This window comes from Danio aesculapii, chromosome 7 (genome assembly GCF_903798145.1).
Source record: "Danio aesculapii chromosome 7, fDanAes4.1, whole genome shotgun sequence".
Classification (NCBI taxonomy): domain Eukaryota; kingdom Metazoa; phylum Chordata; class Actinopteri; order Cypriniformes; family Danionidae; genus Danio; species Danio aesculapii.
Genome location: NC_079441.1, coordinates 60,413,049 through 60,438,218, shown reverse-complemented (window position 1 = coordinate 60,438,218; position 25,170 = coordinate 60,413,049). Strand labels below are relative to the sequence as shown.

General features: G+C 33.0%; 1 protein-coding gene across 5 annotated transcripts in view; it reads right to left on the bottom strand.

Annotated features, from left to right (window-relative positions):
* Positions 1-25,170, bottom strand: part of pcdh7b (protocadherin 7b) — a 253,173-nt gene that overhangs the window by 182,151 nt on the left and 45,852 nt on the right. Inside the window, exon 2 of one of the 5 annotated variants that reach the window (XM_056462285.1) lies at positions 2,480-3,104. The exons of the other annotated variants lie outside the window; for them this stretch is intronic. Coding sequence (XP_056318260.1) covers positions 3,060-3,104 — 45 coding nt within the window. The 3' untranslated portion in view covers positions 2,480-3,059. Of the gene's footprint in view, positions 1-2,479; positions 3,105-25,170 lie in introns of those variants that run through there. 5 annotated transcript variants of the gene reach the window in all.

The window sequence follows — 25,170 nt, the reverse complement described above, 5'->3', positions numbered from 1 at the left end:
TAAAATAAAACCTGTTAGCCAGCACTCACTTATGGGCATACACCTACAGTATGGCCATTTACACCTAACTTTAAATAGTAACAGTTCTTGACCCCAGTGAGCTACAAACAGTATTTGACTTTGACAATTTGATGACGCTAGCATGCAAAACTAGGTTTCTGGTTTAGTGAAATTATATAAAAAAATATATATATATAATACAAAAATACTTTTTTGTTTGTTAGTTTGTTTGTTTGGAATTATATGCCTATATCTTGCAAAAGCAATACAAGACAAAACAACCACAAACAGTTTACTTCTTTTTTTTTTTTTTTTTTTGATTGGCTGTTTATTTTGATTAATTTATTTAGGGGAAATTTAATGCTGATTGATTCATATTTGAGTAAAAAATCAATTAATATATAAATAAATTTATATAAATATAAAACATAAGAGGTAGTGCAACTGTAAACATGTTGTCCCGGCCAAATTTTAGGTTGGTAAATGTAGGGGTAATTAATGGCTAGGCATGGGACGATAACCGGTTTCAAGGTTTACAGGGGTTTGGAAAAGTCAAGGTTTTAAAACTGTTAAAAGCTCAGCATATAAGTACACCCCTCACAAATCTATCTTTTTAATTCATAATTTTTATAGGAAGCTATACAATATCATATTTATGCATATACATTATAGTAGCCAAATCTGGAGCTTATCTAACAAAATAGCTTATGATAATGGTCCAAAAACTAGTACAGCCAAATGTATATGTCATAGAAAAATATTAAATACAAATTTTAAAGAGGAAAAATCAAGAGAAGGAAAAAAAAAGTTGAAATTTTGTAGGTTGAAATTTTTTTGCAATATTTAGATTGAATTTAATTGTATTATCTTTCACTTTCTAAAAATGTTTGGTGACTAAAATATTATTTGAATGAATATATCTGCTTAATAAATCTGTTTTGTTTAAATGCACCAAAATACATTGCCTATATTCACTGAGAAATTGAGAAAAATATTCCTTTTAAAAATGGGATATACTCAATTATGCTGAGAACTGTATATAGACCATTTTAAGGGATGTAAACAATAATAAATATCCTAACACGTTTCCTGTTTTACATTTTTAATTTCCATAGATACTGAGAAAAGGTCTACATATAGAAAAACAATGTTATGACAGGTGTTTTAATGTTAAGTTAGGATTGAATTGCCTCTTGTTATATTTATGAAAAAGTCTGATAACAAGCAAACAATGTTCACGGACCAATGACATCACCACATAGAAATGCTCAATAAGGGCTTTTTTTGGTGTGTGTGTTTTATGTGTATGTAAATAAATGTATTTGAAACCAATGAAGACAGCAGAAGTCAATGATTTATTTGAATTACTTGGCCTGACATGTTTACTGCTTCAAAATATTATAATTGTTTCCTAAAATAAAATATATTGTGCTGAATGGGGTAAAAAAGCTTTTTTATTTCACTCAGATATTTAAAAATCGCTTATTTTAGAGCAGTAATCACAATACCGTGAAATAGGGATGAGCGATACCACAATTTTTTAATGCGATACGATATCGATACTTTTTGTTCAAATTTTTACGATACCGATACCACTTATTACTTAAAATGGTAATGTAATAACAGGAGGTTTGCCTCCTTTAAAACTCTCCTTTAATGTCTTTTGTTGGACAGAGGGAGTCTGAGCAGAGGAACACTGGGCAGTTTGTTTTTGTTCTGCTTCTTTATACATTTCAGGTGTGTTGTCTGTAAGTGTTTATAAAGGCTGCTTTAATTGTTGCTGTGTACGATTTTCTTATATATATTGCTCGTGCAACACTTTTTCAGCTGATGAGCACCACAGCATGCTGTGTTACGTCTCTGCCATCGTGTCATTCCGTAATGCAGAAGTGTGCGACTTGCATGTGTTGAGTACGTAAGTTATCTGAAAGGCACATGATCGCTCACATTACGTTCCGCTGCAGATTGATTGGTGTAACGTCTTGTATACAAAGCGTCACTGACTATCCTGTACACAGCACTAAAACATTCAGTTATGCAGAAATTATTAAAATATAGTTAAAATATTGATACTTTAAAAAAAATATCAATAACAAATGAAAAGCTTCTGAGTATCGATATATTGGTACTCGAGCATCGATGTGCACATCCCTACTGTGAAAGCGTGATATTTTATACAAGGTTATCAAACCATCCGAAAATCAAACTGGCCCATTGATGGCATTATTGCAGAAAGTGTTCAAATTCCCTTTGGTTTAGATTAAAATACTACTACTAACAATAAAAAAGCAACCGTAAAAATGTCATTTCAGATCAGCATGGCTGAAATAAATAATTCAAGCGTTTATCACTGTCATTAAAACCCCTTCAACTCATTGTTGATCTTAAATAATAGAAAGCAAGAAAGAAAGAAAACAGGCAAGGCTTCAGCAAAGTAGTTTCATTTATATATAATTAAAAATATTAACATAATTTCAATCAAAAACAAACATTTGATCTCACTTTGATTTGCAAAATCCTCATGCTTTGTTTTTCTTTTTTCTAAAGGGTGAGATGTTTATGACCTGTATACAGTATCATCTCCACAGAGATATGTGAATAAGTGCTGCATCTTGTTAAGTTTCTGATGTGAAAAAGCATTCAACGCGGCACTATGAGTGTCATGAACTGAAGCAAGGATGTAATATGACTCATCTTGGCCTCTGAGAAGATCCTGATTGGTCCTCTTATGTGCATTCTAAGTGTTGATTGGTTCATAAATAAAACTTTATGGAACCAATACAGAGTTCAAGCTTATAGACAGAAAAAAATAGCTTCCTAACATAAAATGTACCAAAAATCACTTAATGGAATATGCAAAACAAAAAAATTGTTAAAATATATATGTAATTCCACAGTGATAAGTCGGGTAGGCCGTGAACAAAAGAGTGTAGAGGTGAGAATCTGGAGTAGATGTGTGAAGAACTGCAGTGTGTCTTCCATAGCAACAAAACCTCTTCTTTGTGCACAAACACACACTCACACACATGCATCGATACAAGTTCATTCAGCATTCAGTCCTACACGATGAGTCCCTCAGCCAGCCAGTGACAATATACGGTTTCCTGCAACACACAAATATGCTTATAAATGTCTTTTCAGCAAATCATTTCACACCCAGTTAAAGCTGGCACGCAGGCCCGCCTCTTAAACATATACCCACATACACACACACACACACACACACACACACACATTGGAATCTCTGCCTCTCCTCTGGGTTTACAGGAAGAGGTTAATCTTGCTCATAATTTGATGAAGAATTTTTAAAAAAATAGCATGCTGTGTCCTCTCTTCATGAGCACCGAAGAATAGACGGAGAGACACTGCCCCGGGCAACACATTTTCTCTTTCTCTCCTCCTCCCTCATCCTGCGCTCCGCTCGGCACATCAGTATGCTGCAGACACACACACGCACATACACACACACTTGGAAACACACATAAACACTTGCTGGAGTCTCTAGACACTGGAGCTTTGTGCCACAGAGCTCTCTCTCTCTCTCTCTCTCTCTCTCTCTCTCTCTCAGTGCAAATGTATGGCGATTTATAGCACATGGAAAGAAAAAGTTGAGCAAAATGTGCAGGAAAAGGTGCTGCTATTTTTGTAAAAATGTTAACATACATAATTCGGACTGACAATGATTATTATATATTAATGCAAGCTCTTTTGTCTTTTGAAGCAACCCGATGGAACAAATGCTGGGTTCCACACAATAGATTTGTGTTGAGATGACCTGAAGAAATTAAGTTAACTTGAAGGATTGAACATAAAACAACTGAGCTGTCATAAAAAGAACTCAAAAATTGTGTTGTTTCAGGTTATTAAAATAAAAGTTACATCATGTTTTGAGTGTTTAAACAGGATTTTTGTGTGGTTTTTACACATTTGGTTTTCAGTTTTTAGCCGTTGTGCACTGTTTACATTTACTACCCTTTTATGTTAGGGATGAAAACATCCACTATATTCAACTGCTGTAAAAATACATCAGATAAATATTTTTTCATAGTTTATTTTTGCATAAATCTGTTAATTAACCTCAGTCCAGATCAAAACTACTAAATTGTTTAGAAAATAACAGGATTTTAACTCTTTAATTGCCAAATTCACAAATGATGCCACTGATTTGCTGGAAAAAAACACACACACAAAATGACATATATTCAATATAAAAAGTAATTGTGGTCTGGATTTTCTTTTACCTTTTATCACAGTCTTGGACATTTTAGTAATTTTAGAAAGATTAGTAATAACATTGGCTTTGATGCATTGTTAGATTTTCATTTTTTTCTCTCTAATTTACCTAATTTGCCCAATTGACTTCCATCATAACCACATTTGATGGTGCATAAATACACAGTATTTGTTTTTGTTTACTCCATGTAGTTCTGAGAGCTGAGATGCATATTTGGATTTTCTCAGACATACTGTACCAAGGTAAGTGCACAAAGGTCAAGCTTAGAATCTCTCACACTCACAGACTCTCATACACACACATTTATTTGATGTTATACTCCACATATAATCCAGAAACTAACCTTTTTTTAAGTTAATTAATTAATTATTATTATTATTATTATTATTTTTTTGCACAGGCCTATGATGTCAACTGATGCCCAACAGTGCCAACTGATGATCAACAGTAAAAATGACAGATTTGATCTCTTACCAACAGGGAAAACCATTAACAATCAGAATTGCATGATTATATGGTGTCATGGTTTTGTAATCAAAATATTGTGGTTATAAAGGAAGTCAATGGGGCAAAAACAGCCACCGACAGTAAATTAAGAAAAAAAAAAGGAAAATTAATCAAAAACAATGCGTCAAAGGCAATGTTGTTTCACATGTCCAAGGCATTGATAAAAGGTTAAAAAATCCAGTCCACAATTACTTTTTATATTGAAAAAAAGTCGATTTGTGTGTTTTATTTCACAAAATCAGTGAAATCATTTATGAATTTGGCAATTAAAGAGTTAAAATCCTGTAATTTTCTAAACAAGTTAGTAGTTTTGATCAGGACTGAGGTTAGACTGAGAACATAACAGATGGGGAGTCAATTTGCCCAGAGTGTATCATTTTATTTATTTATTTATTTATTTATTTATTTATTTATTTATTTATTTATTTATTTATTTATTTTTATCCTAAGCATTTTCTCAAAATCTGTGTCAAAACAAGTTGTGTCACCAAAAATCATTTTGCTAGAAATTCTGCTGAAATACAAAAAAGTATTGGCCAAATTAAGACATACAATCATACCAGAATGGATGAAAACATCCTCAACAGTACATAATGGTTAATCTGATTAATATGAAATTTGTTACACTGTCACTGTAAATGTAATTACAAATGAAATGAGTAAAATCCTGAAAATAAATCTCATGTATTTTCATAAAGCAATATTTTTACAAAATGTGATGAAACTTTTTTCTGCGAGGATGTTTATTTAGATTGAGCTCTTCTGTAACATGGTAGAAGCAAGAATCTTCATTAGTTTTTTATAAGTTTTCAGATTATCTAGAATATTTTGCTAATATTTGGTGTCATAATAGTCTCTTATGCTGTGTAGTTGAGAATGAACAATTATTCTAACCTTTTTGTAATCATATACTATTGTAATTGATACATTTTTATAACAGATTTTTTCAATACATTGTAATTTTGTTAAAATTCTAGAGCACTCTTTTTCTCTCTCTCCTTCTTTCTCCTTAATTCAGTCACTCCTCAGTTTCTTCTAAGTGATATTTCATCAAGATATGGAGAAAGCATTATTTATTTCAGATGAAGTCTTTCCTTCAACTTTATTCAGTTTTAACAACCCACAATGCACCACACCCAGCTAATGGCCTGACTGTGCTTAAATTAAACGTATAGTCATTGAGCTCTTGGCTGAACTCGCCTTGTGAGGAGGTTCAACCCAAATTAGATCCATCACTGTGTGGAGAGGGAATATTCTCAGCATTAACACGTTGGGAGTGTGTTTCAGCATGCTTGTTATTTTATGTAGCTATGCTGCCATTCAAATGTTGTTGGTGGTGTTGGAGTTTTTTAAGCTTAAACTCACTATTCAGCTAGGATATTTTTATTTCATGTTTAAAAATAACTGTTAAGATAAAACATTATAATAAACATCAATAGCAGGACATGGTTTTGAAATATAAATATGCTTATGTGCAAATGTTTTGGGTCAGTGAAGCACAGAAGTAATATAAACTTTAGGTCTAATTAGATTTTTTTCTCCTCTCTCCATGTTGAAAGTAATCTTTTCTAATCATAGTGCATGTTATGTTATATTAGATGCGATTATCCTGCAAATCCAGGCTGTCTAAATTTGGTACAAATATCCATATGCATGAACTAACAGACATGTTCAGGCAGTACCAGAAAAAAAGATCAAATATTATTAATATTATTATTAATATTGTTTTTATCGCTTAAATTCCCTTTTTTTTAAGGAAAATCTTTCTATTTATGATAAATGGTTTTATATTAGTATTAATAAGTTGTCCTATTTCAATTTGTTTTATTTTGAATGATTTTATTTTAATAAATTTGAATTTATTATTATTTTTTCTTTGTTTTTGTCTTTCTTTGCTTTCCTTTCCTTTCCTTTCCTTTCCTTTCCTTTCCTTTCCGGAACCTATTTTATTTTATTTTATTTTATTTTATTTTATTTTATTTTATTTTATTTTATTTTATTTTATTTTATTTTATTTTATTTTATTTTATTTTATTTTATTTTATTTTATTTTATTTATTTTATTTTATTTATTTTATTTTATTTTATTTTATTTTATTTTATTTTATTTTATTTTATTTTATTTTATGCCATTTTATGCCATTTTATGCCATTTTATGCCATTTTATTTTATGCCATTTTATTTTATTTTATGCCATTTTATTATATTTTAAATTGATTTAAATTTATTAGTTTTGTTTTGTTTTCTTTATTTCATTCCCTTTTATTCATTCATTTTCTTTTCGGCTTAGTCCCTTTATTAATCTGGGGTCGCCACAGCGGAAAAACCGCCAACTTATCCAGCATGTTTTACGCAGCGGATGCCCTTCCAGCAGCAATCCATCACTGAGAAATCATTCCTTTTAAACTCTTTTAGTTTATTATATTAAAAAATGTATTTAAAATATTTAGTTTTATTTCATTTACTTTCTATAATTCCCTTTTAATTTATTTTAACTTAATCTAAATTCATTTAAAATTGATTTAAATTTATTATTTTAATTTAATTTAATTAAATTTATTTTCTCTCATTCCCTTTTAACTTCTTCTGCTTTAATTGAATTTAATTATATTTTAAATTGATTTTAATTTATTAGCTTTATTTTATTTTTATTTTTTTTATTTTATTGCCTTTTAACTTCTTTTAATTTAATTTAAATATATTTTAAACTGATTTTAATTAGTTAGTTTTATATTTTTTTAATTTCTTTTCTTTCATTCCCTTTTAATTTATTTTTATTTAATGTAATTTAATTATATTTTAAATTAATTTTAATTTAATAGTTTTATTTTATTTTGCTTTAATTGATTTCCTTTCATCCTTTATCTAATCACATTTCCTTCCCTCTTCAGCGACATCTTTTCTCTGATGGCACGTTTAACGGCACAAGATTGGAGCAAAATATCCCTCGCTCAAGATCACCGGAAACCACAATGACCCAATCAATTCCCAATAGACAAAATCAAATACCGCCCAACATCTTTAACTCATCTGACAATCCGAATCATGTTGCAGTTGACGAGAAAACTTCAGTCCCGCGCCAACTTTAACCCAAAGAGCTATTAAAACATCTATTTTACATTTTAACATTTATTTATATATTTATATTTTATTCCAAAAGTCTGATTTACAGTCTGATGAGTCTGGCATCTTTTTTCCTCACTGCCTCATAGAGTTCATACATTAGTCATCCGCACACACACACAAAGCCAAAGGCATACTTCACACACTATTTTATCAGTTCACTGCAACAACATCGACCTGCGCTTGAGGGGGGGAGAGTCTTGTGGGACTTCTGTCAAAAACCTTCTGTTTCTTACACTACTTATGACCTCAGAAGATCTTACCTGACTCTCAGTCTAGATTAGAGACACACGAAGAAGCGAGGAAGGAGATAACAATAACAACAAAAAAGTCCTTTGAACAAGAAATCTGTCACAAGACAGTGGCATTGTGTCTGAACTCTTAATGGTATTTAGAGCTGAACTAAAAAAAGACCGAAGCGGCGAGGGATGGAAAGCAGATTGGAGTGTGTTCATGCATGTGCGATTCATTTGAGTCATTGTGATGAAACGTTGTGGTATGTCAGGCATTGCGGTATGCTTTTTTGCTCATTTGAGTTGAGGTTACACTTGGATTTGGGCCTGAAAAAGCATAGGTGTGGCGCACTGACAGATAGTGGATAAAGCCGCAAGCTTAGTTGATACCCAGACGCTCTGCTCAATCATGCACACGCAAATGTGGAGCAAATTCGCTGACCTGCAGATTTGCGTAGAGAAACGATGCTTGATCTGTAGAAAGTTTAAGCATCGCGAGAAAAAATTTGAATTTATCTACAGTGTAAAACTATCCTTAAATTAGCAGTTTTCTCTATTTTGTGATATTATTATTTTGTATTTTCCCCTGTTTATTTATGCTATTGAATTAATTTATGTGATATTGATGTTTTTTTCCAACAAATTTAAAGATTGAAATGTTTGAAAAAGTGACATTTATTAAGATTTACATTTTTTTTTCAGTTTAAAGTGATTGTCTGAGTTGTTTTTGTATATTATGATATAGAGATTTATTTCTCTATATACAGTTGAAGTCAGAATTTTAGCCCCCTTTGAATTTATTTTTCTTTTTTCAATATTTTCCAAATGATGTTTAACAGAACCAAGAAATTTTCACAGTATGTTTGATACTATTTTTTCTTCTGGAGAAAGTCTTATTTGTTTAATTTTGGCTAGAATAAAAGCAGTTTTTAATTGTTTAAAAAGCATTTTAAGGACAAAATTATTAGCCCCTTTTTTTCAATATTCTACAGAACAAACCATCGTTATACAAAAACTTGTTTAATTACCCTAACCTGCCTAGTTAACCTAATAATTAAGTCTTTAAATATGACTTTGTGCTGTATAGAAGTGTCTTGAAAAATATTGTTTACTGTCATCATGGCAAAGACAAAATAAATCAGTTGTTAGAAATGAGTTAATAAAAGTATCATGTTTAGAAATGTGTTAAAAAACGTCTCTCTGTTAAACAGAAATTGGGGAAAAATAAACAAGGGGGCTAATAATTCAGGGGGGCTATTATTTCTTATAAATTATATTATTTAAAAACTACATAAATGTCAATTAAATTACTTTGTTAAACTGTATTTTAACATCACATGTCAGCAGAGCAGAGATTAAGGTCCCATAATACAATTCACAACCATAAAGGAAGAAAAAAATATTTGTGAATCTCAAAATACAGAAACTTTTAATTAACATATTCTCTTTTTTTTTTTTACAGTGTAGACTAGGGGTACCCAAACATTTTTATTTTGAAGCCATGCACTCCATACATAACCAAACAGCTTATGTATTCATCCATGTAAGTTGGTCATGAGTCATCTACATTTACAAGTAGTAGGGTATTTACAGCTACTGTATAATTATGTTTGTTCCCACCCCGTCCCTTTGTGCCCCTTGGCCGCATAGTCACAAGGCCGTTAGTCCTAAAAACCAAACTTGATTGAGGTTTGCGGGCCGAAGATATATATACCAAACTGTATTACATTAAAGTTTCCATGGAAACTTTTATTAATATATTAATATTTAAACTTGTCTTGTGCATTGTCTGCTGTCCATCAAGTAACAGTCGTTACATTTTAACATAAAAAAAATCTCATTTATTCAGAACATTTAAGAGGAACATTTCATTTTTTTATTTTTATTTTTTTTTTTGTAGCTAAACAATTTAACAAACAAACAAAAATGTATGTTAATCAAACAAAAAGTAATGTAAATGAAGTTACGTTAAATAACTTGATGATCTCTGATCTCTTTACACTGATGAAGTTTGTTCCTCTCCAGTCGCCACTGGCTTGCTTGGTTTTGGGACATGTGGAGCTGCGCATCGATGGATTTGCTCTTCAGTGTTTGGACTTTCAGGAGTGAAAATTAAACCACACTGAACTGAATGGAACTTTAACTTTGAAAACTAGACTGACACAGTTTCAATCTACTAGAACTTCAACGTGAAACTGCTTTGACACAATCTACATTGTATAAGCGCTATAGAAATAAAGATGAATTCAATTGAATTGTTTTGCCCCATTTGCCCAACCTTCCCCATCATTCTCCCTCTCTTGTTAGATGGCGTGGTGGGCCAAATCAAAGCTTACCATGGTCCAACTTTGGCCCGTAGGCTCTAGTTTGCGCATCTTTGGTGTAGACTGTGTATTTTAAAAAAATATAAAAAATTTTTTTAAAGAATTATAAAAAAAATAATAAGAAGAATAAAATAATTTGAATAATAATAACAAATTAGTTCTCTGAATTTCCCATTAAATAGGCACAAGTTTTCTGTAAAATGTTAATTTGTTTTTAATGTGATATTTATTAATTAAAATTTTATTTAACATGTATTTAAAAGTTCAAACAAGAATAATTTAGAGCATTTGTTTGCAAATTTTCCCTCTTTTTAATATTTAAGATTATTTTATTTATTCATTCAATTCATTAATCTATTTTGTTTGTTTTCACCAAGGACACATTTAACTAATTAAAAAGTGACATTTTAAAGCATTACAAAGACTTTTAGTTTACAATAGTTTTAATTAGAACTGCATTTATAAAAAAGAACATCAGAATATCAATCATGTGCATAACTAATAACAATTCAACTCGATTCAACCTTCCTATACTAATACAGTGCTCAGCATATATGAGTACACCCCTCACAAATCTCTCATTTTAAATTCATATGTTCTATAGGATGGTTTACAATATTACTTTTGTGCATATAGTCAGTACTGAAGCCAAATCTGGAGCTTATCCAACAAAATAACTTATGATAATGCTACAAAAACGAGTACAGCCAAATTTATATGTTATAGAAAAATATTAAATATAAATTTAAAAAGAGGAAAATAAAGAGAAGCAAAAAAAATAAAATAAAAATAAATAAACAAACATTTTTGTTGACATTTTGTAGTTTTTTTCACCAGTATTTGGCATGAATTTAAATGCATTATCTTTCAATTTCTAAAGTCATCTTTCAGTGACTAAAATATTATCTTAATAAATATATGTTTAATAAACCTGTTTTGTTCAAATGCACCAAAATAAATGACTTATATTCACTGAGAAATGGATAAAAAATATTAATTTCCGAAATGGGAAATATGCTGAGCACTGTATGTTTTTATTCATTTATTTATTTATTTTATTTATTTTTTTTTTGAAGCACCACGTCTGCATGTTATTTAGATTTTACAGTATTTTTAAGAAAACAAATTCAAGCAAAAGAGACTTATCTCAAAATCAATAATAATAAAAGGCATGGTAGTTTGTTGAAATCAACCAACAATCCAGGGACCACATCCTGTTGGTTATGCCATTGCAAGAACAATTTAACATGTTTAAAGTGTAGTGTCACTACATCTGCTGCGTCCCTTTCAGTCTCACAGGAGGGATTTTCTATCTCCATATCACCGACTTTCCAGTTCCAATGGCCGACGCTCTGAAGATGTACAAAGAAGCAAATTGCAGAGCCACCGTTCGCCTCGCAGGTGTTCGATTGTCAGCTAAGATCTCTCCAAATTGCAAAGGATGAATGACTCTGAACAGCTCTCGCATTTCTTTCACAGGTGTAAAATAATCAACTGCTCAATTTGCAGTGTTTTGCGCACCTATCTCTGCAAACAGCTTTCATTATCGTGCTGTAGGACCCTTCTCTTTTATAAGTGCTTCAACTGTGAATACACTTGCATTTAATTCAACCACATCATGCAGTCATTGGAATAGAAAAAAATAAAAAGTTTCAAATTTTTGGGCTTTCTGGGTTGAATGAAATGCTGTACGAGTGAGCTGTTGCTTTCTGTCATTGCAGTAATTGCAAGCAGCTTTTTGCTGAGCTGACAGTTCAGCTGAACAGTCATAAGAGGGAAATGATGATTGGAAGTACTGAGGCAAAATGGAGCTTTGCAAATGAAAAAAAAAAATAAAATCAAGATTTTCATTCCGTTTCCATTCCAGCAATACAACAACCAATCTCTACACCCCAAGAGGAAGTACATAAATGCATTCTGGCCCTGAGTGTCTAAAGTGTGAGTTATTCAGCCTGTGCTGGTTGGTGTGTGTCTCCAGGTCAAGGTCTTTCCTCCAGCCTGTGCTTTAGCCCCGAGCATCTTCTGTGTCCTGCCAGAGGCGCTCAGGTAGTTTAATTTAAGCCAAGCTGAGGTGGATCAAAGCTCCGACCAAGCCTCCACATCAAAGCATGCGCTGTGCATCTGTGCGAATGAAGTGAGACCTCGATTTACCTTTGCTGCAAACAGGGCTGGAAAGGGACTGAAGGGTCAGTTTTTGCCACTCAAAGTTGAGGAACAGAGGAGGCTTTGCACAGAAGGCATGCGTTTAATCAAATGGCATAAAGCGAATGTAGCCATTTCTATTACAGGGCTGCTCAATGTTTAATTCAGACTGGTTGCTGGACATTTCTAAGGGGTCGATCACACCGAATGCAGTTTTTGCGTTGAGAGGCGCCTTTTTTGAATGATTTACTAATGGCCGTGAGCGCTTTGCATGCTGCTTATGCACCCTCATGTTTTAACCACCTGCTGCGTGTTTTTGCCGTTGTGTGATGTTCGCTCACAGTTGAAAAAAAGTCAGTCTTGAGTAGAGAAAGCGTGTTACGTCAGTCGCGTCTGTTTCATTCTCCAACCAAATGAAAGCAGAGGCGGGGTTTTCATTGTCAAGACAACCATGGAGACTTTTGAAGATGGAGGAGAGACTAGTGGTCACAGTTTTGAGTTATTTAGAGCTGTATGACTTTACAAATCTTAAATAACACATTATTAATAAATACACCGGACATCTTTTTTTCTTGTCAACAAAAAGGCATTGCAGTGCACCTCACATTTTAGGAACGTAAAAGCATGTTCGACCTCTGATAATAATAATAATAATAATAATAATAATAATAATAATAATAATAATAATAATAATAATAATAAATTATATTTATTTTCTCAGACCCAAAGTGCTTACAAAACAGTAAATACAACAAAGCAGGGTACTCTTTCTTTTCCTTGCTTTTCTATTTTTTTTTTCTTTTTCTAATCTTCTTTTATTTCTTCTCTTTCCTTTTTCTACTAATTATTATTATTATTATTATTATTATTATTATTATTATTATTATTATTATTATTATTATTATTATTATTATTATTGTTATTGTTTTTGTTATTATTATTATTATTATTATTATTATTATTATTATTATTATTATTATTATTATTATTATTATATATTTTTGTTATTATTAGTAGTAGTAGTAGTAGTAGACATTGTAGTAGTAGTAGTAGAGGTGGTTGTGGCTGTAGTAGCAGTAGTAATAGTTGTAGCATTAGAAACTCTCTGTAGTGGTAGTAGTAGTCGGGATTTATTTTTTAGTATTATTATTATTGTAGTGGTTGTTGGTAATGATTATTACTGTTGTCCTTTTTTATGCTTGTTTACTGTCATTATTACTATCATGATCACTAGCATTGTTGTCACTCCTTATCACTGACTGGTTTCTTTCTATCACATTTTGTTTTCCCTTTATATATATATATATATATATATATATATAGGGAACATATAGTGACTATATATAGTGACTGTTATTGTTCCTTTTGTATTAAAAACAAATTAAAAACAGTCCTCGAAGATGAGTTTAAAGTAGCTTCTCAAATTTGCTTCCTAATGTTTGTGGGAATTTCAACGTTTGGGTGCACGGTAAGAGAATGTCCTACCTCCCATGTTGCTGAATAACTTTACAAATCTTGAATATCACAATATTATTAAATATTAAAACTATACCAATATCAACAGCAGCACTCGCACACAATAGCCAGCTGATTCAATCGTTGCCTGGTGACATAAAAAGCGCACCGCACTTCTTTTTTTCTTGTCAACAAAAAGGCATTGAGATGCGCCTTTCGTTGTTGGAACGTAAAAGCGCATTTGATGTGATCGGCCCCTAAGAGAATTTGAATGAGACATGCAAGAGACTAGTTCTACACACAGGAGTGGTTTGAGAACGGAAAACCTGATAAAGGTCTTGAAATACAACATCTGAACAATGTATTTTTATGCGATAACCATAGTATTACTAGAATGATTTAATTCAATCTGCTCTTTGCAGCACAATAGTTGACCATTGTTTGTCATTTCTGACATTAGATGACCTCCCTGCTTTAAATCAATCACAGACAGACAGAAAAGGAGTGCAGATTCTATGTGTGCATGTAAATGACACGGGAATATCGAATAGCTCATAGACACAAGTTAGCTACCTTTTTACCTTTTATGAGTTTGATATTTGATTCAGTATTTTTCCACATTAATCTTTATTCTATCTTAAATTGATTCTGAGCTTTTTTTTTTTTTTTTAAAGCAAATTACACAAAAAGATTGTCAAAAGATCCAGGCTAGTTTTTAACCATACACTTAAACAAGGAAGAGATCGCATGAGTCATGTAAGTTGGCTTTTATGTCAGGAGATTAATGTAAACAGCTCACTAACACTCTTCTAAACAAATAATAACTTTAGTAATGCTTACTTTAGGTCTTAGTGGTTTTTGTAAGGAATTGAAAATCAAGAGACAATACCCAGGTAGCAAAGAATTCCGGCCCAGATTTGTCATAAATCTGGCACAGCAGGTATTAATCCAGCACTGGATTACGGCATGTGGGCCAAACATAACCCGGGTTTGGCAGAGTTGGCACCATCTTTAAGGTGGCACACAATGCTTGGGCCAGATGTAAAATGTAGTATTTGGCAAAGATGTTAATAATTTATATGTGGGTCATGTAAGTTTGGCCTATCTTGACCCACTTTGAAAATATATATATTTTTTTTATTTTCAAATAAAAGAAAAAATTATATCAATCAGGTCACTTTGAGAAAAAGCACGCCCATAGCATGCTTAAAGACCAGTGCTTCATGGGTTTATCAATTTCATTGCAGTCATGACTCACCAACATATCTGGCCCAGTTCAGGCTCAGTTATGGGTTTTTAACTTGGCATGTACTGTAATTCACTGCGGCATGTGGGCCAAGCAAAAGCTGATTGTGTGGGCCAGAGCTGGGCCAGAGATATTTTGCTATGTGGGTAGCAATACACTGAAAAAATAAATTTCGCCACATCTCTAATCTTGGTGAGTTGGTTGATCCTCATTGGCTCCCTGGTGAACATTGCTACTAATGTTTGAGAGCAGCACTTTTTTTAACCATATTCGTGATCAAATCTGACTGGAACTACATGCAAATTATTTTAATTGCACACCTTCCAGCCAATCTGAATCAAGATTTTTTAAAAGATTATTTGCATAAAATAATGCACACACCTAATAAGAATTCAACAGCACGTCGCCAAATAATCCTTAACTAAGGTTTGGTTTTGCATATCACAAGTTTTCATCAGAATAATTTAAATGTTAATACTTTATATTGTCTTACGGTGACCTTTTCACAACACAAAAATCTTGATGTTCAACTGGATGTGTGCTTTCTATTCAGAGCGCAAAGTTTCCAGACATTGATAGATAGCTGGAATAAGATCCTGTTGTTTAAAGAAGAGTCAAAGCCACATGTTCCTTGTTAAAACACCTGTAGATGTTGGCTACAGTGTTTTCGGCAGTCATTACACATCGCCAAGACATTATCAAAATATGCGATCTGTAACCCAGACACACACTCCCTAAAGGATGTCGGCTTTCAGCTCGAGCTGGAATCTTTGGCAGCCGTCACCGCATAAGTCTTTCTCACTTCCAAGATCTGTTTAAAAACAGTACACGGCGTCCAAACAATGGAATTCCTTGCGGATGATTCAGAGCCTCATTAACAATTAAACTTCCATTAGCAACATGGTCGAGTTGAAGAAGTTTCTTCTGTCCCACCAAACACATCTCTAAACTGCTGCCAAAAGAAACATCACGCTATAAATATTTCATCCCATAAACGGAGAAAAGATAAATGCTTACTCAGGTACAATATTTAAACGTCCCGCATGTCAAATACTTTTACCGTTCTGTCAAATGCTTTTGAAGGCATACCATATGTTAATATGTCATTTCACACCCATCATACTTACAAACCTCAAAACCAAAGCTTTGATAAGAGACACTTTGATAAAGCATCGAATGCCTTTGATATGGGACATAAAATACGTGTTTCATTATTATCGGAATGCTAAGAGAGTGAGAGAAACCCACAATTGTGTATTTAATATGCAGAAATGCACTGTGCTTGTTTTCCCTCCATCGTATTAATTTTACTTCAAAGAACTGGGGGTAAAAGAAATAGTTTGGTGAATGAATTAATGTCATTTTGCAGAGGCAACCGACGCACAGAATCACACACCATACACACACACAATGCTAAAATAACATTATGACATGTTTTTTGATGTGTGCACGAGCGTATATAGTCATGTTTCACAGATGTAGGTTTAGCGATTTCCAAAAACACCATTTTACAGATGAATCTCTGTCTCCATGGAAAGGATTTAAAACCAGATCTGAATGTATTTGTGTGCCTGTTTTGTTCTTTGTCAGATGTATCAATAAGAGCTGTTACCTCCTCACGCTTAGTCTAACATCCCTAAGAAATTGAGGGGTGAAACTAAAGTGTAGCTCTGATGGAATTCTTTGTTTTAACATTCTGTTCCCAAAAGAAACAAAAAGCATGTTGAAGTGGGCTGCAGATAAGCCTCAACCATTCCAAGCACATGCATCTTTTCTTTGTCTTTTATTATTTTCTGTGGATATTTGTAACATGTTTCCAAAGCCTCAGCGGCACTGAGCTTGTTCTTACGCAGTGTTTGTAAAGTGCACTAAAAAAAATCACACTTAAGTAAAAGTACCATTTCTTGCCTGAAAATGTAGTGCAAGTAGAGTAAAAGTATCTGTTGTAAATATTACTCAGAGTATGAGAAAAAAGTAGCCCTTTTAAGTACGAGTAGTGAGTAGTGAGTATTACGCTGTGACAACTGATGCATTTACATGTAATTTGTAGATGTGTGTAAACGTAACATTCTGTAGTGCATTTAGTTATTGCCCAGTAGGCACACCATGTCATAAGATGTTAATATTAGGTTAGGTCGTGACATCAGGTGACCAAAATTCAATGTCTAGCCAGGGTCTAAGGACAAAGTTATTTTGATTTCCAATAATGAGGTCAAATGACGTTGATATTTGGTTGATTTTAGGTTGTGTTAGAAAGTGAACAAAATCCAACATCGAGCCAACATCTTAAACCAACATCATACTGACGTCAAATACTGACATTTATTAATCAGGTATGACAACCAAAATCCAACATCTGATAGACGTCATATTAGTAATGTCCATGTAACATCAAGCTGTTACCTCATTAGATGTTGATATTAGGTTGATTATAGGTTGGACTTTGGACATTGACGTCAGCCCTGACATTGAGTTTTGACGTCAACCCGATTTTAATTTCCAAACAAAATGCTGGATGTTTAAGGTCATTTTGGTCATCATACAGTAAACATCTGTCATTTTCTCATCAGTGACATGCAGCTAAACAATCTCTGGGTCTATGTGTGTAAACATTTTGGACATCTTTGTGGACACTTTTAATGCTTCCAAATAGCAATTATAAATCGCTCATGTATTGAGGTAGTTAATTATGTGTCAATTTACTCTCTATGTGCGATTTGATAGGACAGGAATGACAGGACTGATTTTTCTAATCCCCTTAGACAATAAAAAATAGAGACTGCAGGTTGAAGGAAAGTAGTGGAGTTAAAATACCAATACTGCACTAAAAATGTGCTCACAGGAAAGTAAAAGTAAACATTTTTAAAACTACTTAGTAAATTACAATTCCTGAGAAAAAAATACTCAACTACAGTAGTTTGAGTATTTGTAAATTGTTACTTTACACCACTGTTCTTATGGATCTTTTTGTGCCTGTGTGTTCTTGAGAGAACAATTTTAGCTAATGTGTGCATCTGTTTGCCAACTAGTGAGTTTATATAAGTGTGTGTGTGTGTGATTGGCGGGGAATATTGCAGTCCAGTCGTGTATGTCAAACTGGAGGTAGATGGAGGGAATGGCTGTAATTAACTGTAATTTGTTCTGGAGACGTTATGAAACTGCTGGGTGCACAGCCTCACAAACAGAGGAGTGGTACAGTGTATGAAGAAGAATGAAGAAGAAAGAAATACTGAAAATGATATGAAAAGAAATACAGCACAAACAAGTCCATGTTGGTATTTTTATGAAACACAACATGCAAATCTGTTTGAACTAATGGTCATTAAATTCAAAGAATCATTTTATATTGTGTCATTATGGAAAAAAGACACACTTTAGTATGCTGTACATTTAGTGTATTTACTAAAAGTACTTATTATTATATGTATAGACATATTTGATGAATGGAAAGTTAATATTTCAAGACATTGTGCGTGTCATTTGCCACATACAGATTATAGTCTATGAAGGTTTTAATTAGGTTTGTATTAGTTAAAGGTGGTTTTTATTATTATTATTATTATTATTATTATTATTATTATTATTATTATTATTATTATTATTATTATTATTATTATTATTAGAATCGATTAATTGAGCCTCAGTTGTAGTTAAATACATCTTTATCTAAATTTCATATTCATAATTTCTGTCTAAATTATGTCTAAAGTGTAATCTTGATTCATGCTGTGCTCAGCATAATTCAGTACACCCCATTTTGAAAATGAATACTTTTATCCCTTTCTCAGTGAATATGGATGGTGCATTTGAACAAAACATATTTAATAAACTGAAATATTTATTAAAATAATGTTTAAGTCACAGAACATCTTTAGAAATGAAAAATAACACAAATAAACTCATGCAAAATATTGCAAAAATAAATTACAAACTACAACATTTCAACAAAATTGTATATATTTAGTTTCTCTTGATTTTTGCTATTTTTTTAAATTTTATTGAATATTTTTCCCTGACATAAATTTGGGCTACTAATTTTTGAACCATTATTGTAAGTTACTTAGTTAGATAAGCTCCATATTTGGCTTCAGTACTGACTAATCTAATATGCACAAATATAATATTGTAAAACATCCAATAGAGAATATTCATTTTAATCAGAGATTTGTGAGGGATGAACTCATATTTGCTGAGCACTGTATAATACTATTTCTACAAAAAAAAATGGACATAACATAACAAATAATTTTAAAAAGTAAACATTTAAACATATTTAAATTAAATGTGATATTGAATAGCAATAGCTACAATTATAATCATGATTTTTAATAAAGAACCATTACAAAAAATTAACACGTACTTTTCACATGTACATTTTATAATAATAATTAAAAAAAACAACATTATAACAAAGTACTCTTTTTAAAACTGTCATTAAGTGTATTAAGAAATGTAAATCAGGTGTTTTCTATTATTCATTTATTCATTCATTTTCTTTTCGGCTTAGTCCCATTATTAATCTTGGGTCGCCACAGCGGAACGAACCGCCAACTTATCCAACATACGTTTTACGCAGCGGATCCAGCTGCAACCCATCACTGGAAAACATCCATTTACGATCTCTCACATACACTACAGACAATTTAGCCCACCCAATTCACCTACACATCATGTTTTTGGACTTGTTGGGGAAACCGGAGCACCCAGAGGAAACCCACGCGAACACGGGGAGAACATGCAAACTCCACACAGAAACACCAACTGACCCAGACGAGGCTCAAACCAGCAACCTTCTTGCTGTGAGATGAACATGCTACCCACTGCGCCACCGTGCAGCCCTGTTTTCCCTTATTTCATATAATTAAATGCTTTTTTTTTTAATTATTTTTAAGATTAGTCGTACACTACAGTGCTCAGCACTCAATGCTATCACACACACACACTTCTTTTTTTTTTTTTTACAAGTGAAGGTGGCATATGGCAACCAGTTATAAATGCTAACACAGGATGTTCTCATGTGACATTTCAGCAACATTTCCACTAGCATCACCACGACTGAAGATTTGCGGACCTTAAACTTGCTTTGTTCCAGGGTTATCCGTCACTGTCAGTCTTTAATCCCACCTATTAATGCTAAACCTGAACTTCACCCCGGCACTTGGTAAATGACAGTTACCTGCCAAACAAGCCGAGCTAAGAGCTCCATGCGAACAAAGAAGACTCTTCCGTGATGCATATCTGAGGCCACAGGACAGAGAATATCCCGCTCTCTGTTATTCTTTCCAGCTTACATAAATCCCCTCAGCGAGAGAACCTGGTGTGAATGTTTTGCTCTGCCTTTGAAGTTTAACCAGCAGAAAGCCAGGCCACAGCTCTCGACCACATGGTGGGATTTTTCCCTCAGAAGGCTATCACCATAAACCTCCCTCCCGCCTATCTGAATAATGCATTGTTAGAAAAGTTTCTTGTTAAAAAGCGAGAGCATAGGGAGCTCACTGCCACAATTTTATTGCACATGAAAGCAACATAAGTTGTTCATTTGCTCTCCTAATAAGCTGGACGTGAGATAAGACCATATTTGTATTGGCCAATTTTTTCAGGATGTGTCCTTGTATTGAGTACAGTGACTATTGGTGTTTGCTATGTGCATGTTGTTCATTCATTCATATTATAGCTGCGTCCCAAATGGCACACTATACACTATGCACTTATACACTTGTACACTCAACCATGTAGTTTTTTACAGAATTTCTAATAGTTACCTAGATGACATTTAACGGTTGCCAAATTAGTGAAATAAAGGACTAAACTACTAAAATATTTAAATCGTAGACTAAAATAGTAGCTGTCATGAATACAACCCCATTCACCATCAGGATGCAGCACACTCACTCTTGTAGAATAATTTGCATAATCCAAAATAAATAAAGTAATCCAGCATCAACGACTTATATAAATAAACAATATAAATAAACGGCGTTACTAACGGTGATACTTTTTGCAGTAACAAGTAATCAAATGATTTACTGTTTCCCCTGTTACAACGCCATTGCCGTTACTTGCAATAAAAGGCACATTACCACAACTAAAAACACTGAAGCGGTTTTCAAGCGAGCAGCGTCTCTCAGCCATAAGACCTCTCTTTCTCTGGGGTGGATGTATTCGGGGTTGGGGCAGGACACAACCAACCACTGATCATGATTGGTGTAACTGAGAGTTGGTGTAACTGAGAGTACATTTCCATTGTTTTCTAACCAGAGGCAGAGTAGCGCGGGTGTTCACACACGAGCACACGCATAGTCAGTGGCACACACCAACTACCAGGAACCAGAACGATAACAAATCCAAGTTTATAGGTAATTTTTGCAAATTGGAAATATAAGCACTACTTTAGACTACTGTAGATTAGTGTACAATATTTTATACTTATCTTATAGTCATTTGACAATTTTTTTTTTTTTTAGTAACGCAATAGTTACTTTCCCTGGTAACTAGTTACTTTTATAATTATGTAACAGTTACTATCTGTTAAAAGTAATTAGTAACTATAACTAATTACTATTTTAAAGGAAAGTGCAAAAACAAAAGCATAGAATAGTGAATAAGTGTACCATTTGGGACGCACCTTGTATGTTTGCGCAGCAATGTTGAAACTTAGAGTGATTTATTACAAGTGAAGATCAGTAATACACATCAAAGTTGAACTGTATATACCAAACACTATAAAATAAATGTTCAAAATGTGCACCTTTAGGGGCTAAACAGCTTGTCACTGGGTCAGAGGCTTTGAAAATTACATTTATTTACCCCTAAAATGCTCATAGTGGTGTCTTAAAGGCATATATGGAAACTACATTACAGGTCTTAAGTGTAAACAAATTACTATAAGTAATAAGTAACGTACTGTAAGTTGTCCATTTGCTCTGCTAAAAAGCTGGATGTGAGATTTTTCAGGATGTGTTGTTTTGTTGAGTACAGTGTCCATTGGTGGTTGCTACTGTAGTTGTGTCCCAGATGGCAACACTATACACTATGCACTATACTTGTACCCTCAACCATGTAGTATATAGTTGCCTCCAAAATGGCACTATATACACTATGCACTCATACACTATGCACTCAACCATGTATAAGTGTAGTGTTGTCCTAAATGAAACACTAATGCATTTTTTTTATTAATTTTTTTTTTACAAATTTTTTTTAACAAAATTAGAATGTTAAATTAGTAAAATAAACGACTAAACTACTAAAATAGTAGACTAAAATAATAGCTGTCATGAATACTATCCCATTCGCCATCGGGATGCATCACACTCGGTTGAATAAGTGCATCATACAGGTATAAAGTGCACTTATTTTAGAATAAAAACAATAACTCTGTGTGAATGCACTACTTATGATATTCCTAATACAAAAATAGCATAGAATAGTGAATAAGTATGTCATTTGGGACGCACATTGTATGTTTGCGCAGCAATGTTGAAACTTGGAGTGATTTTTTACAAGTGCAGATCAGTGATATACCTCAAAACTTAACTGTATATACAAAACACTATAAAATAAATGTTCAAAATGTGCACCTTTAGGGGCTCAAAAGCCTCAAAAGAACATTTATTTACCCCTAAAATGTTCATAGCAGTGTCTTAAGGGTATATATTAAAACTACAGGACTATAGTCCTTAAGTGTAAACAAACTGACAACTAAACAAAGATACTGTAAGTTGTTAATTGCTCTGCTAATAAGCTGGATGAGCTATAAGATCATATTTGTATTGGCTGATTTTTCAGTATGTGTTCTTGTGAGTACAATGGGCATAGGTGGTTGCTACGTGCATGTTGTTCATTCATCAGCAACATATGTTTGTGTGTTCCCGCATGTTACCTGTCTACAACAGGTAGCATCATACAGATCTAACAGTGATCAAAGTAAGGGGAACGGAGGAGCCTGGGGCTCTGAGAGCAGCTGTTCTTCCCTCTGTCATCATCCAGGGAGGCCCAGATTCAATCCCCAGGCTAGATTAGAGATCAGGCCAGGCTGCGTGTATCAGCTGCAGGCTAAGGCAGGTAGGACAGTCCCATGACACCTTCCTACCATTTATCTATGCTAAGCCTCTGGATTTGCTTCAATTTATTGTCTTCAGTTTCGAAAATAAACAGAAACAGCGCTATTAGTGTACATTAGTCTAGAATTAGTATTAGGATTTAGGAAGGAGGTGCGGTCACATTAGTGCAACGTCAGCTAATTTCGGTCTATTGTTAATAGCATACAGATTTAGGATGCACAGTTCACACAGGAGTCATTTTTAAACTAAATAAATTCTGTTTCCCAGTCTGAGAACTTAACATGAGTAAAAACTGGGGGGAAATATTTGCTTACAAGTGAAACTACTGATGACGCATATTCCTAATGGGTCACACTTTACAAAGGTTTTATAAATTGATGTATGAACTAATAATCAACAATACTTGTACAGCATTTATTAATCATAGTTCAACTATTACTAATTCATTATTAAAATCTAAATTATTGCTTGTTAACATTAGCCTGGTGATCATGACCATTATCACATATATTAGAATGATTGGAATATTTGGAAAGCAGTGATAAATGTTAATACTAACGCTTATTGTAAACTAAATATGCAGAGATGTTGAAAAAAAATGGTTTTACAAGCACAGAGCAGCAATGTCCAAAATTGAACTGTACCACACACTATCAAAGGGTAAACAGGAATAAGAGAGTGAAATTCAATACTTTTTAATACCTTTTTTAAGACTCCTTCCATACATTTTAACCCTTTCAACCACTTCTGATCAGAAACATTAATTTACAGTATATTTTCTAAATATTAATGTAAGAAACGAATCCAAAACTAAAACATTAATCATATACTGAATAAAAATATATTAAGTCTAGCTAATTCAGCAGGTTGGCGCCTATAGAACTGCAGAAATAATGGTGTTACCTTCGTTACTGCAGTAAACAAAGCAGCATGATGTCAAATGTAGTAAGATTTCATTGATTTCATAAACTACAAAGCATCCCGATATTCGCAGATTTAATTCAGGGTTTAGCATACAACAATACATTTCATAATCAATTAATTCAGGCTTTAGCATGCAACCATACATTGCATAATAAAAAAAAAGATTTACAATTTAATTGCAAAAAATACTTTTTAAGGGTCTTACATTTCTCTACATTGATGTATCAATTTTGAAGAACGTATAAGACCCCATGGACACCCTGAATAAATGTACAAAATGTGCACCTTCAGCGGTATAACAGCTTGCCCTGGTACCTTCGAAAGGACATTTCTTTAGCTCTGAGATGTTCATAGTGTTGTCTTGATGGTATATATAAACACAAAAAGACTAATACTCATAAAAAATGACAACTGAACAAACATACAGTCATTTATTGAACTCTTCTCCAATGTCTTATCACTACATTAATAAAACTCTTCATGGTAAAATGAACAGGCTGCTGCGTGAGTTAAAGAAACAGGAAAAAAAAAGGCTTTCCCACACCAAGAGAGACTAAAAAGGATGTCAGCCAAAAGCATTTCTGGCAACAGTTTTGGAAGAACAAAATCTACTCGCTACGTTATACGACACGATTTCCAAAGCAACTTTTGAAGGTTATGAGAGAAAATGATAAAACTTTATTTTACAGAAACATTGATCAGAGTGGGATGTGTGGGAAATGGTAAACGTGAGTAAGCGCACTGGGCATGATGAAACTTTGATTCCATGCAGTACAAACAGTCCATCCTGAATTTAAGTATGCTAATATCAGGAGTAACATTTTCTGTTCCTGGCAAAACGATAGCAGATATTTTCTCTTTTTTTCCCTGATAATGACAACTGAGTCCTCCCTGTGTTAGCATGGGCTTCCTCAGGGT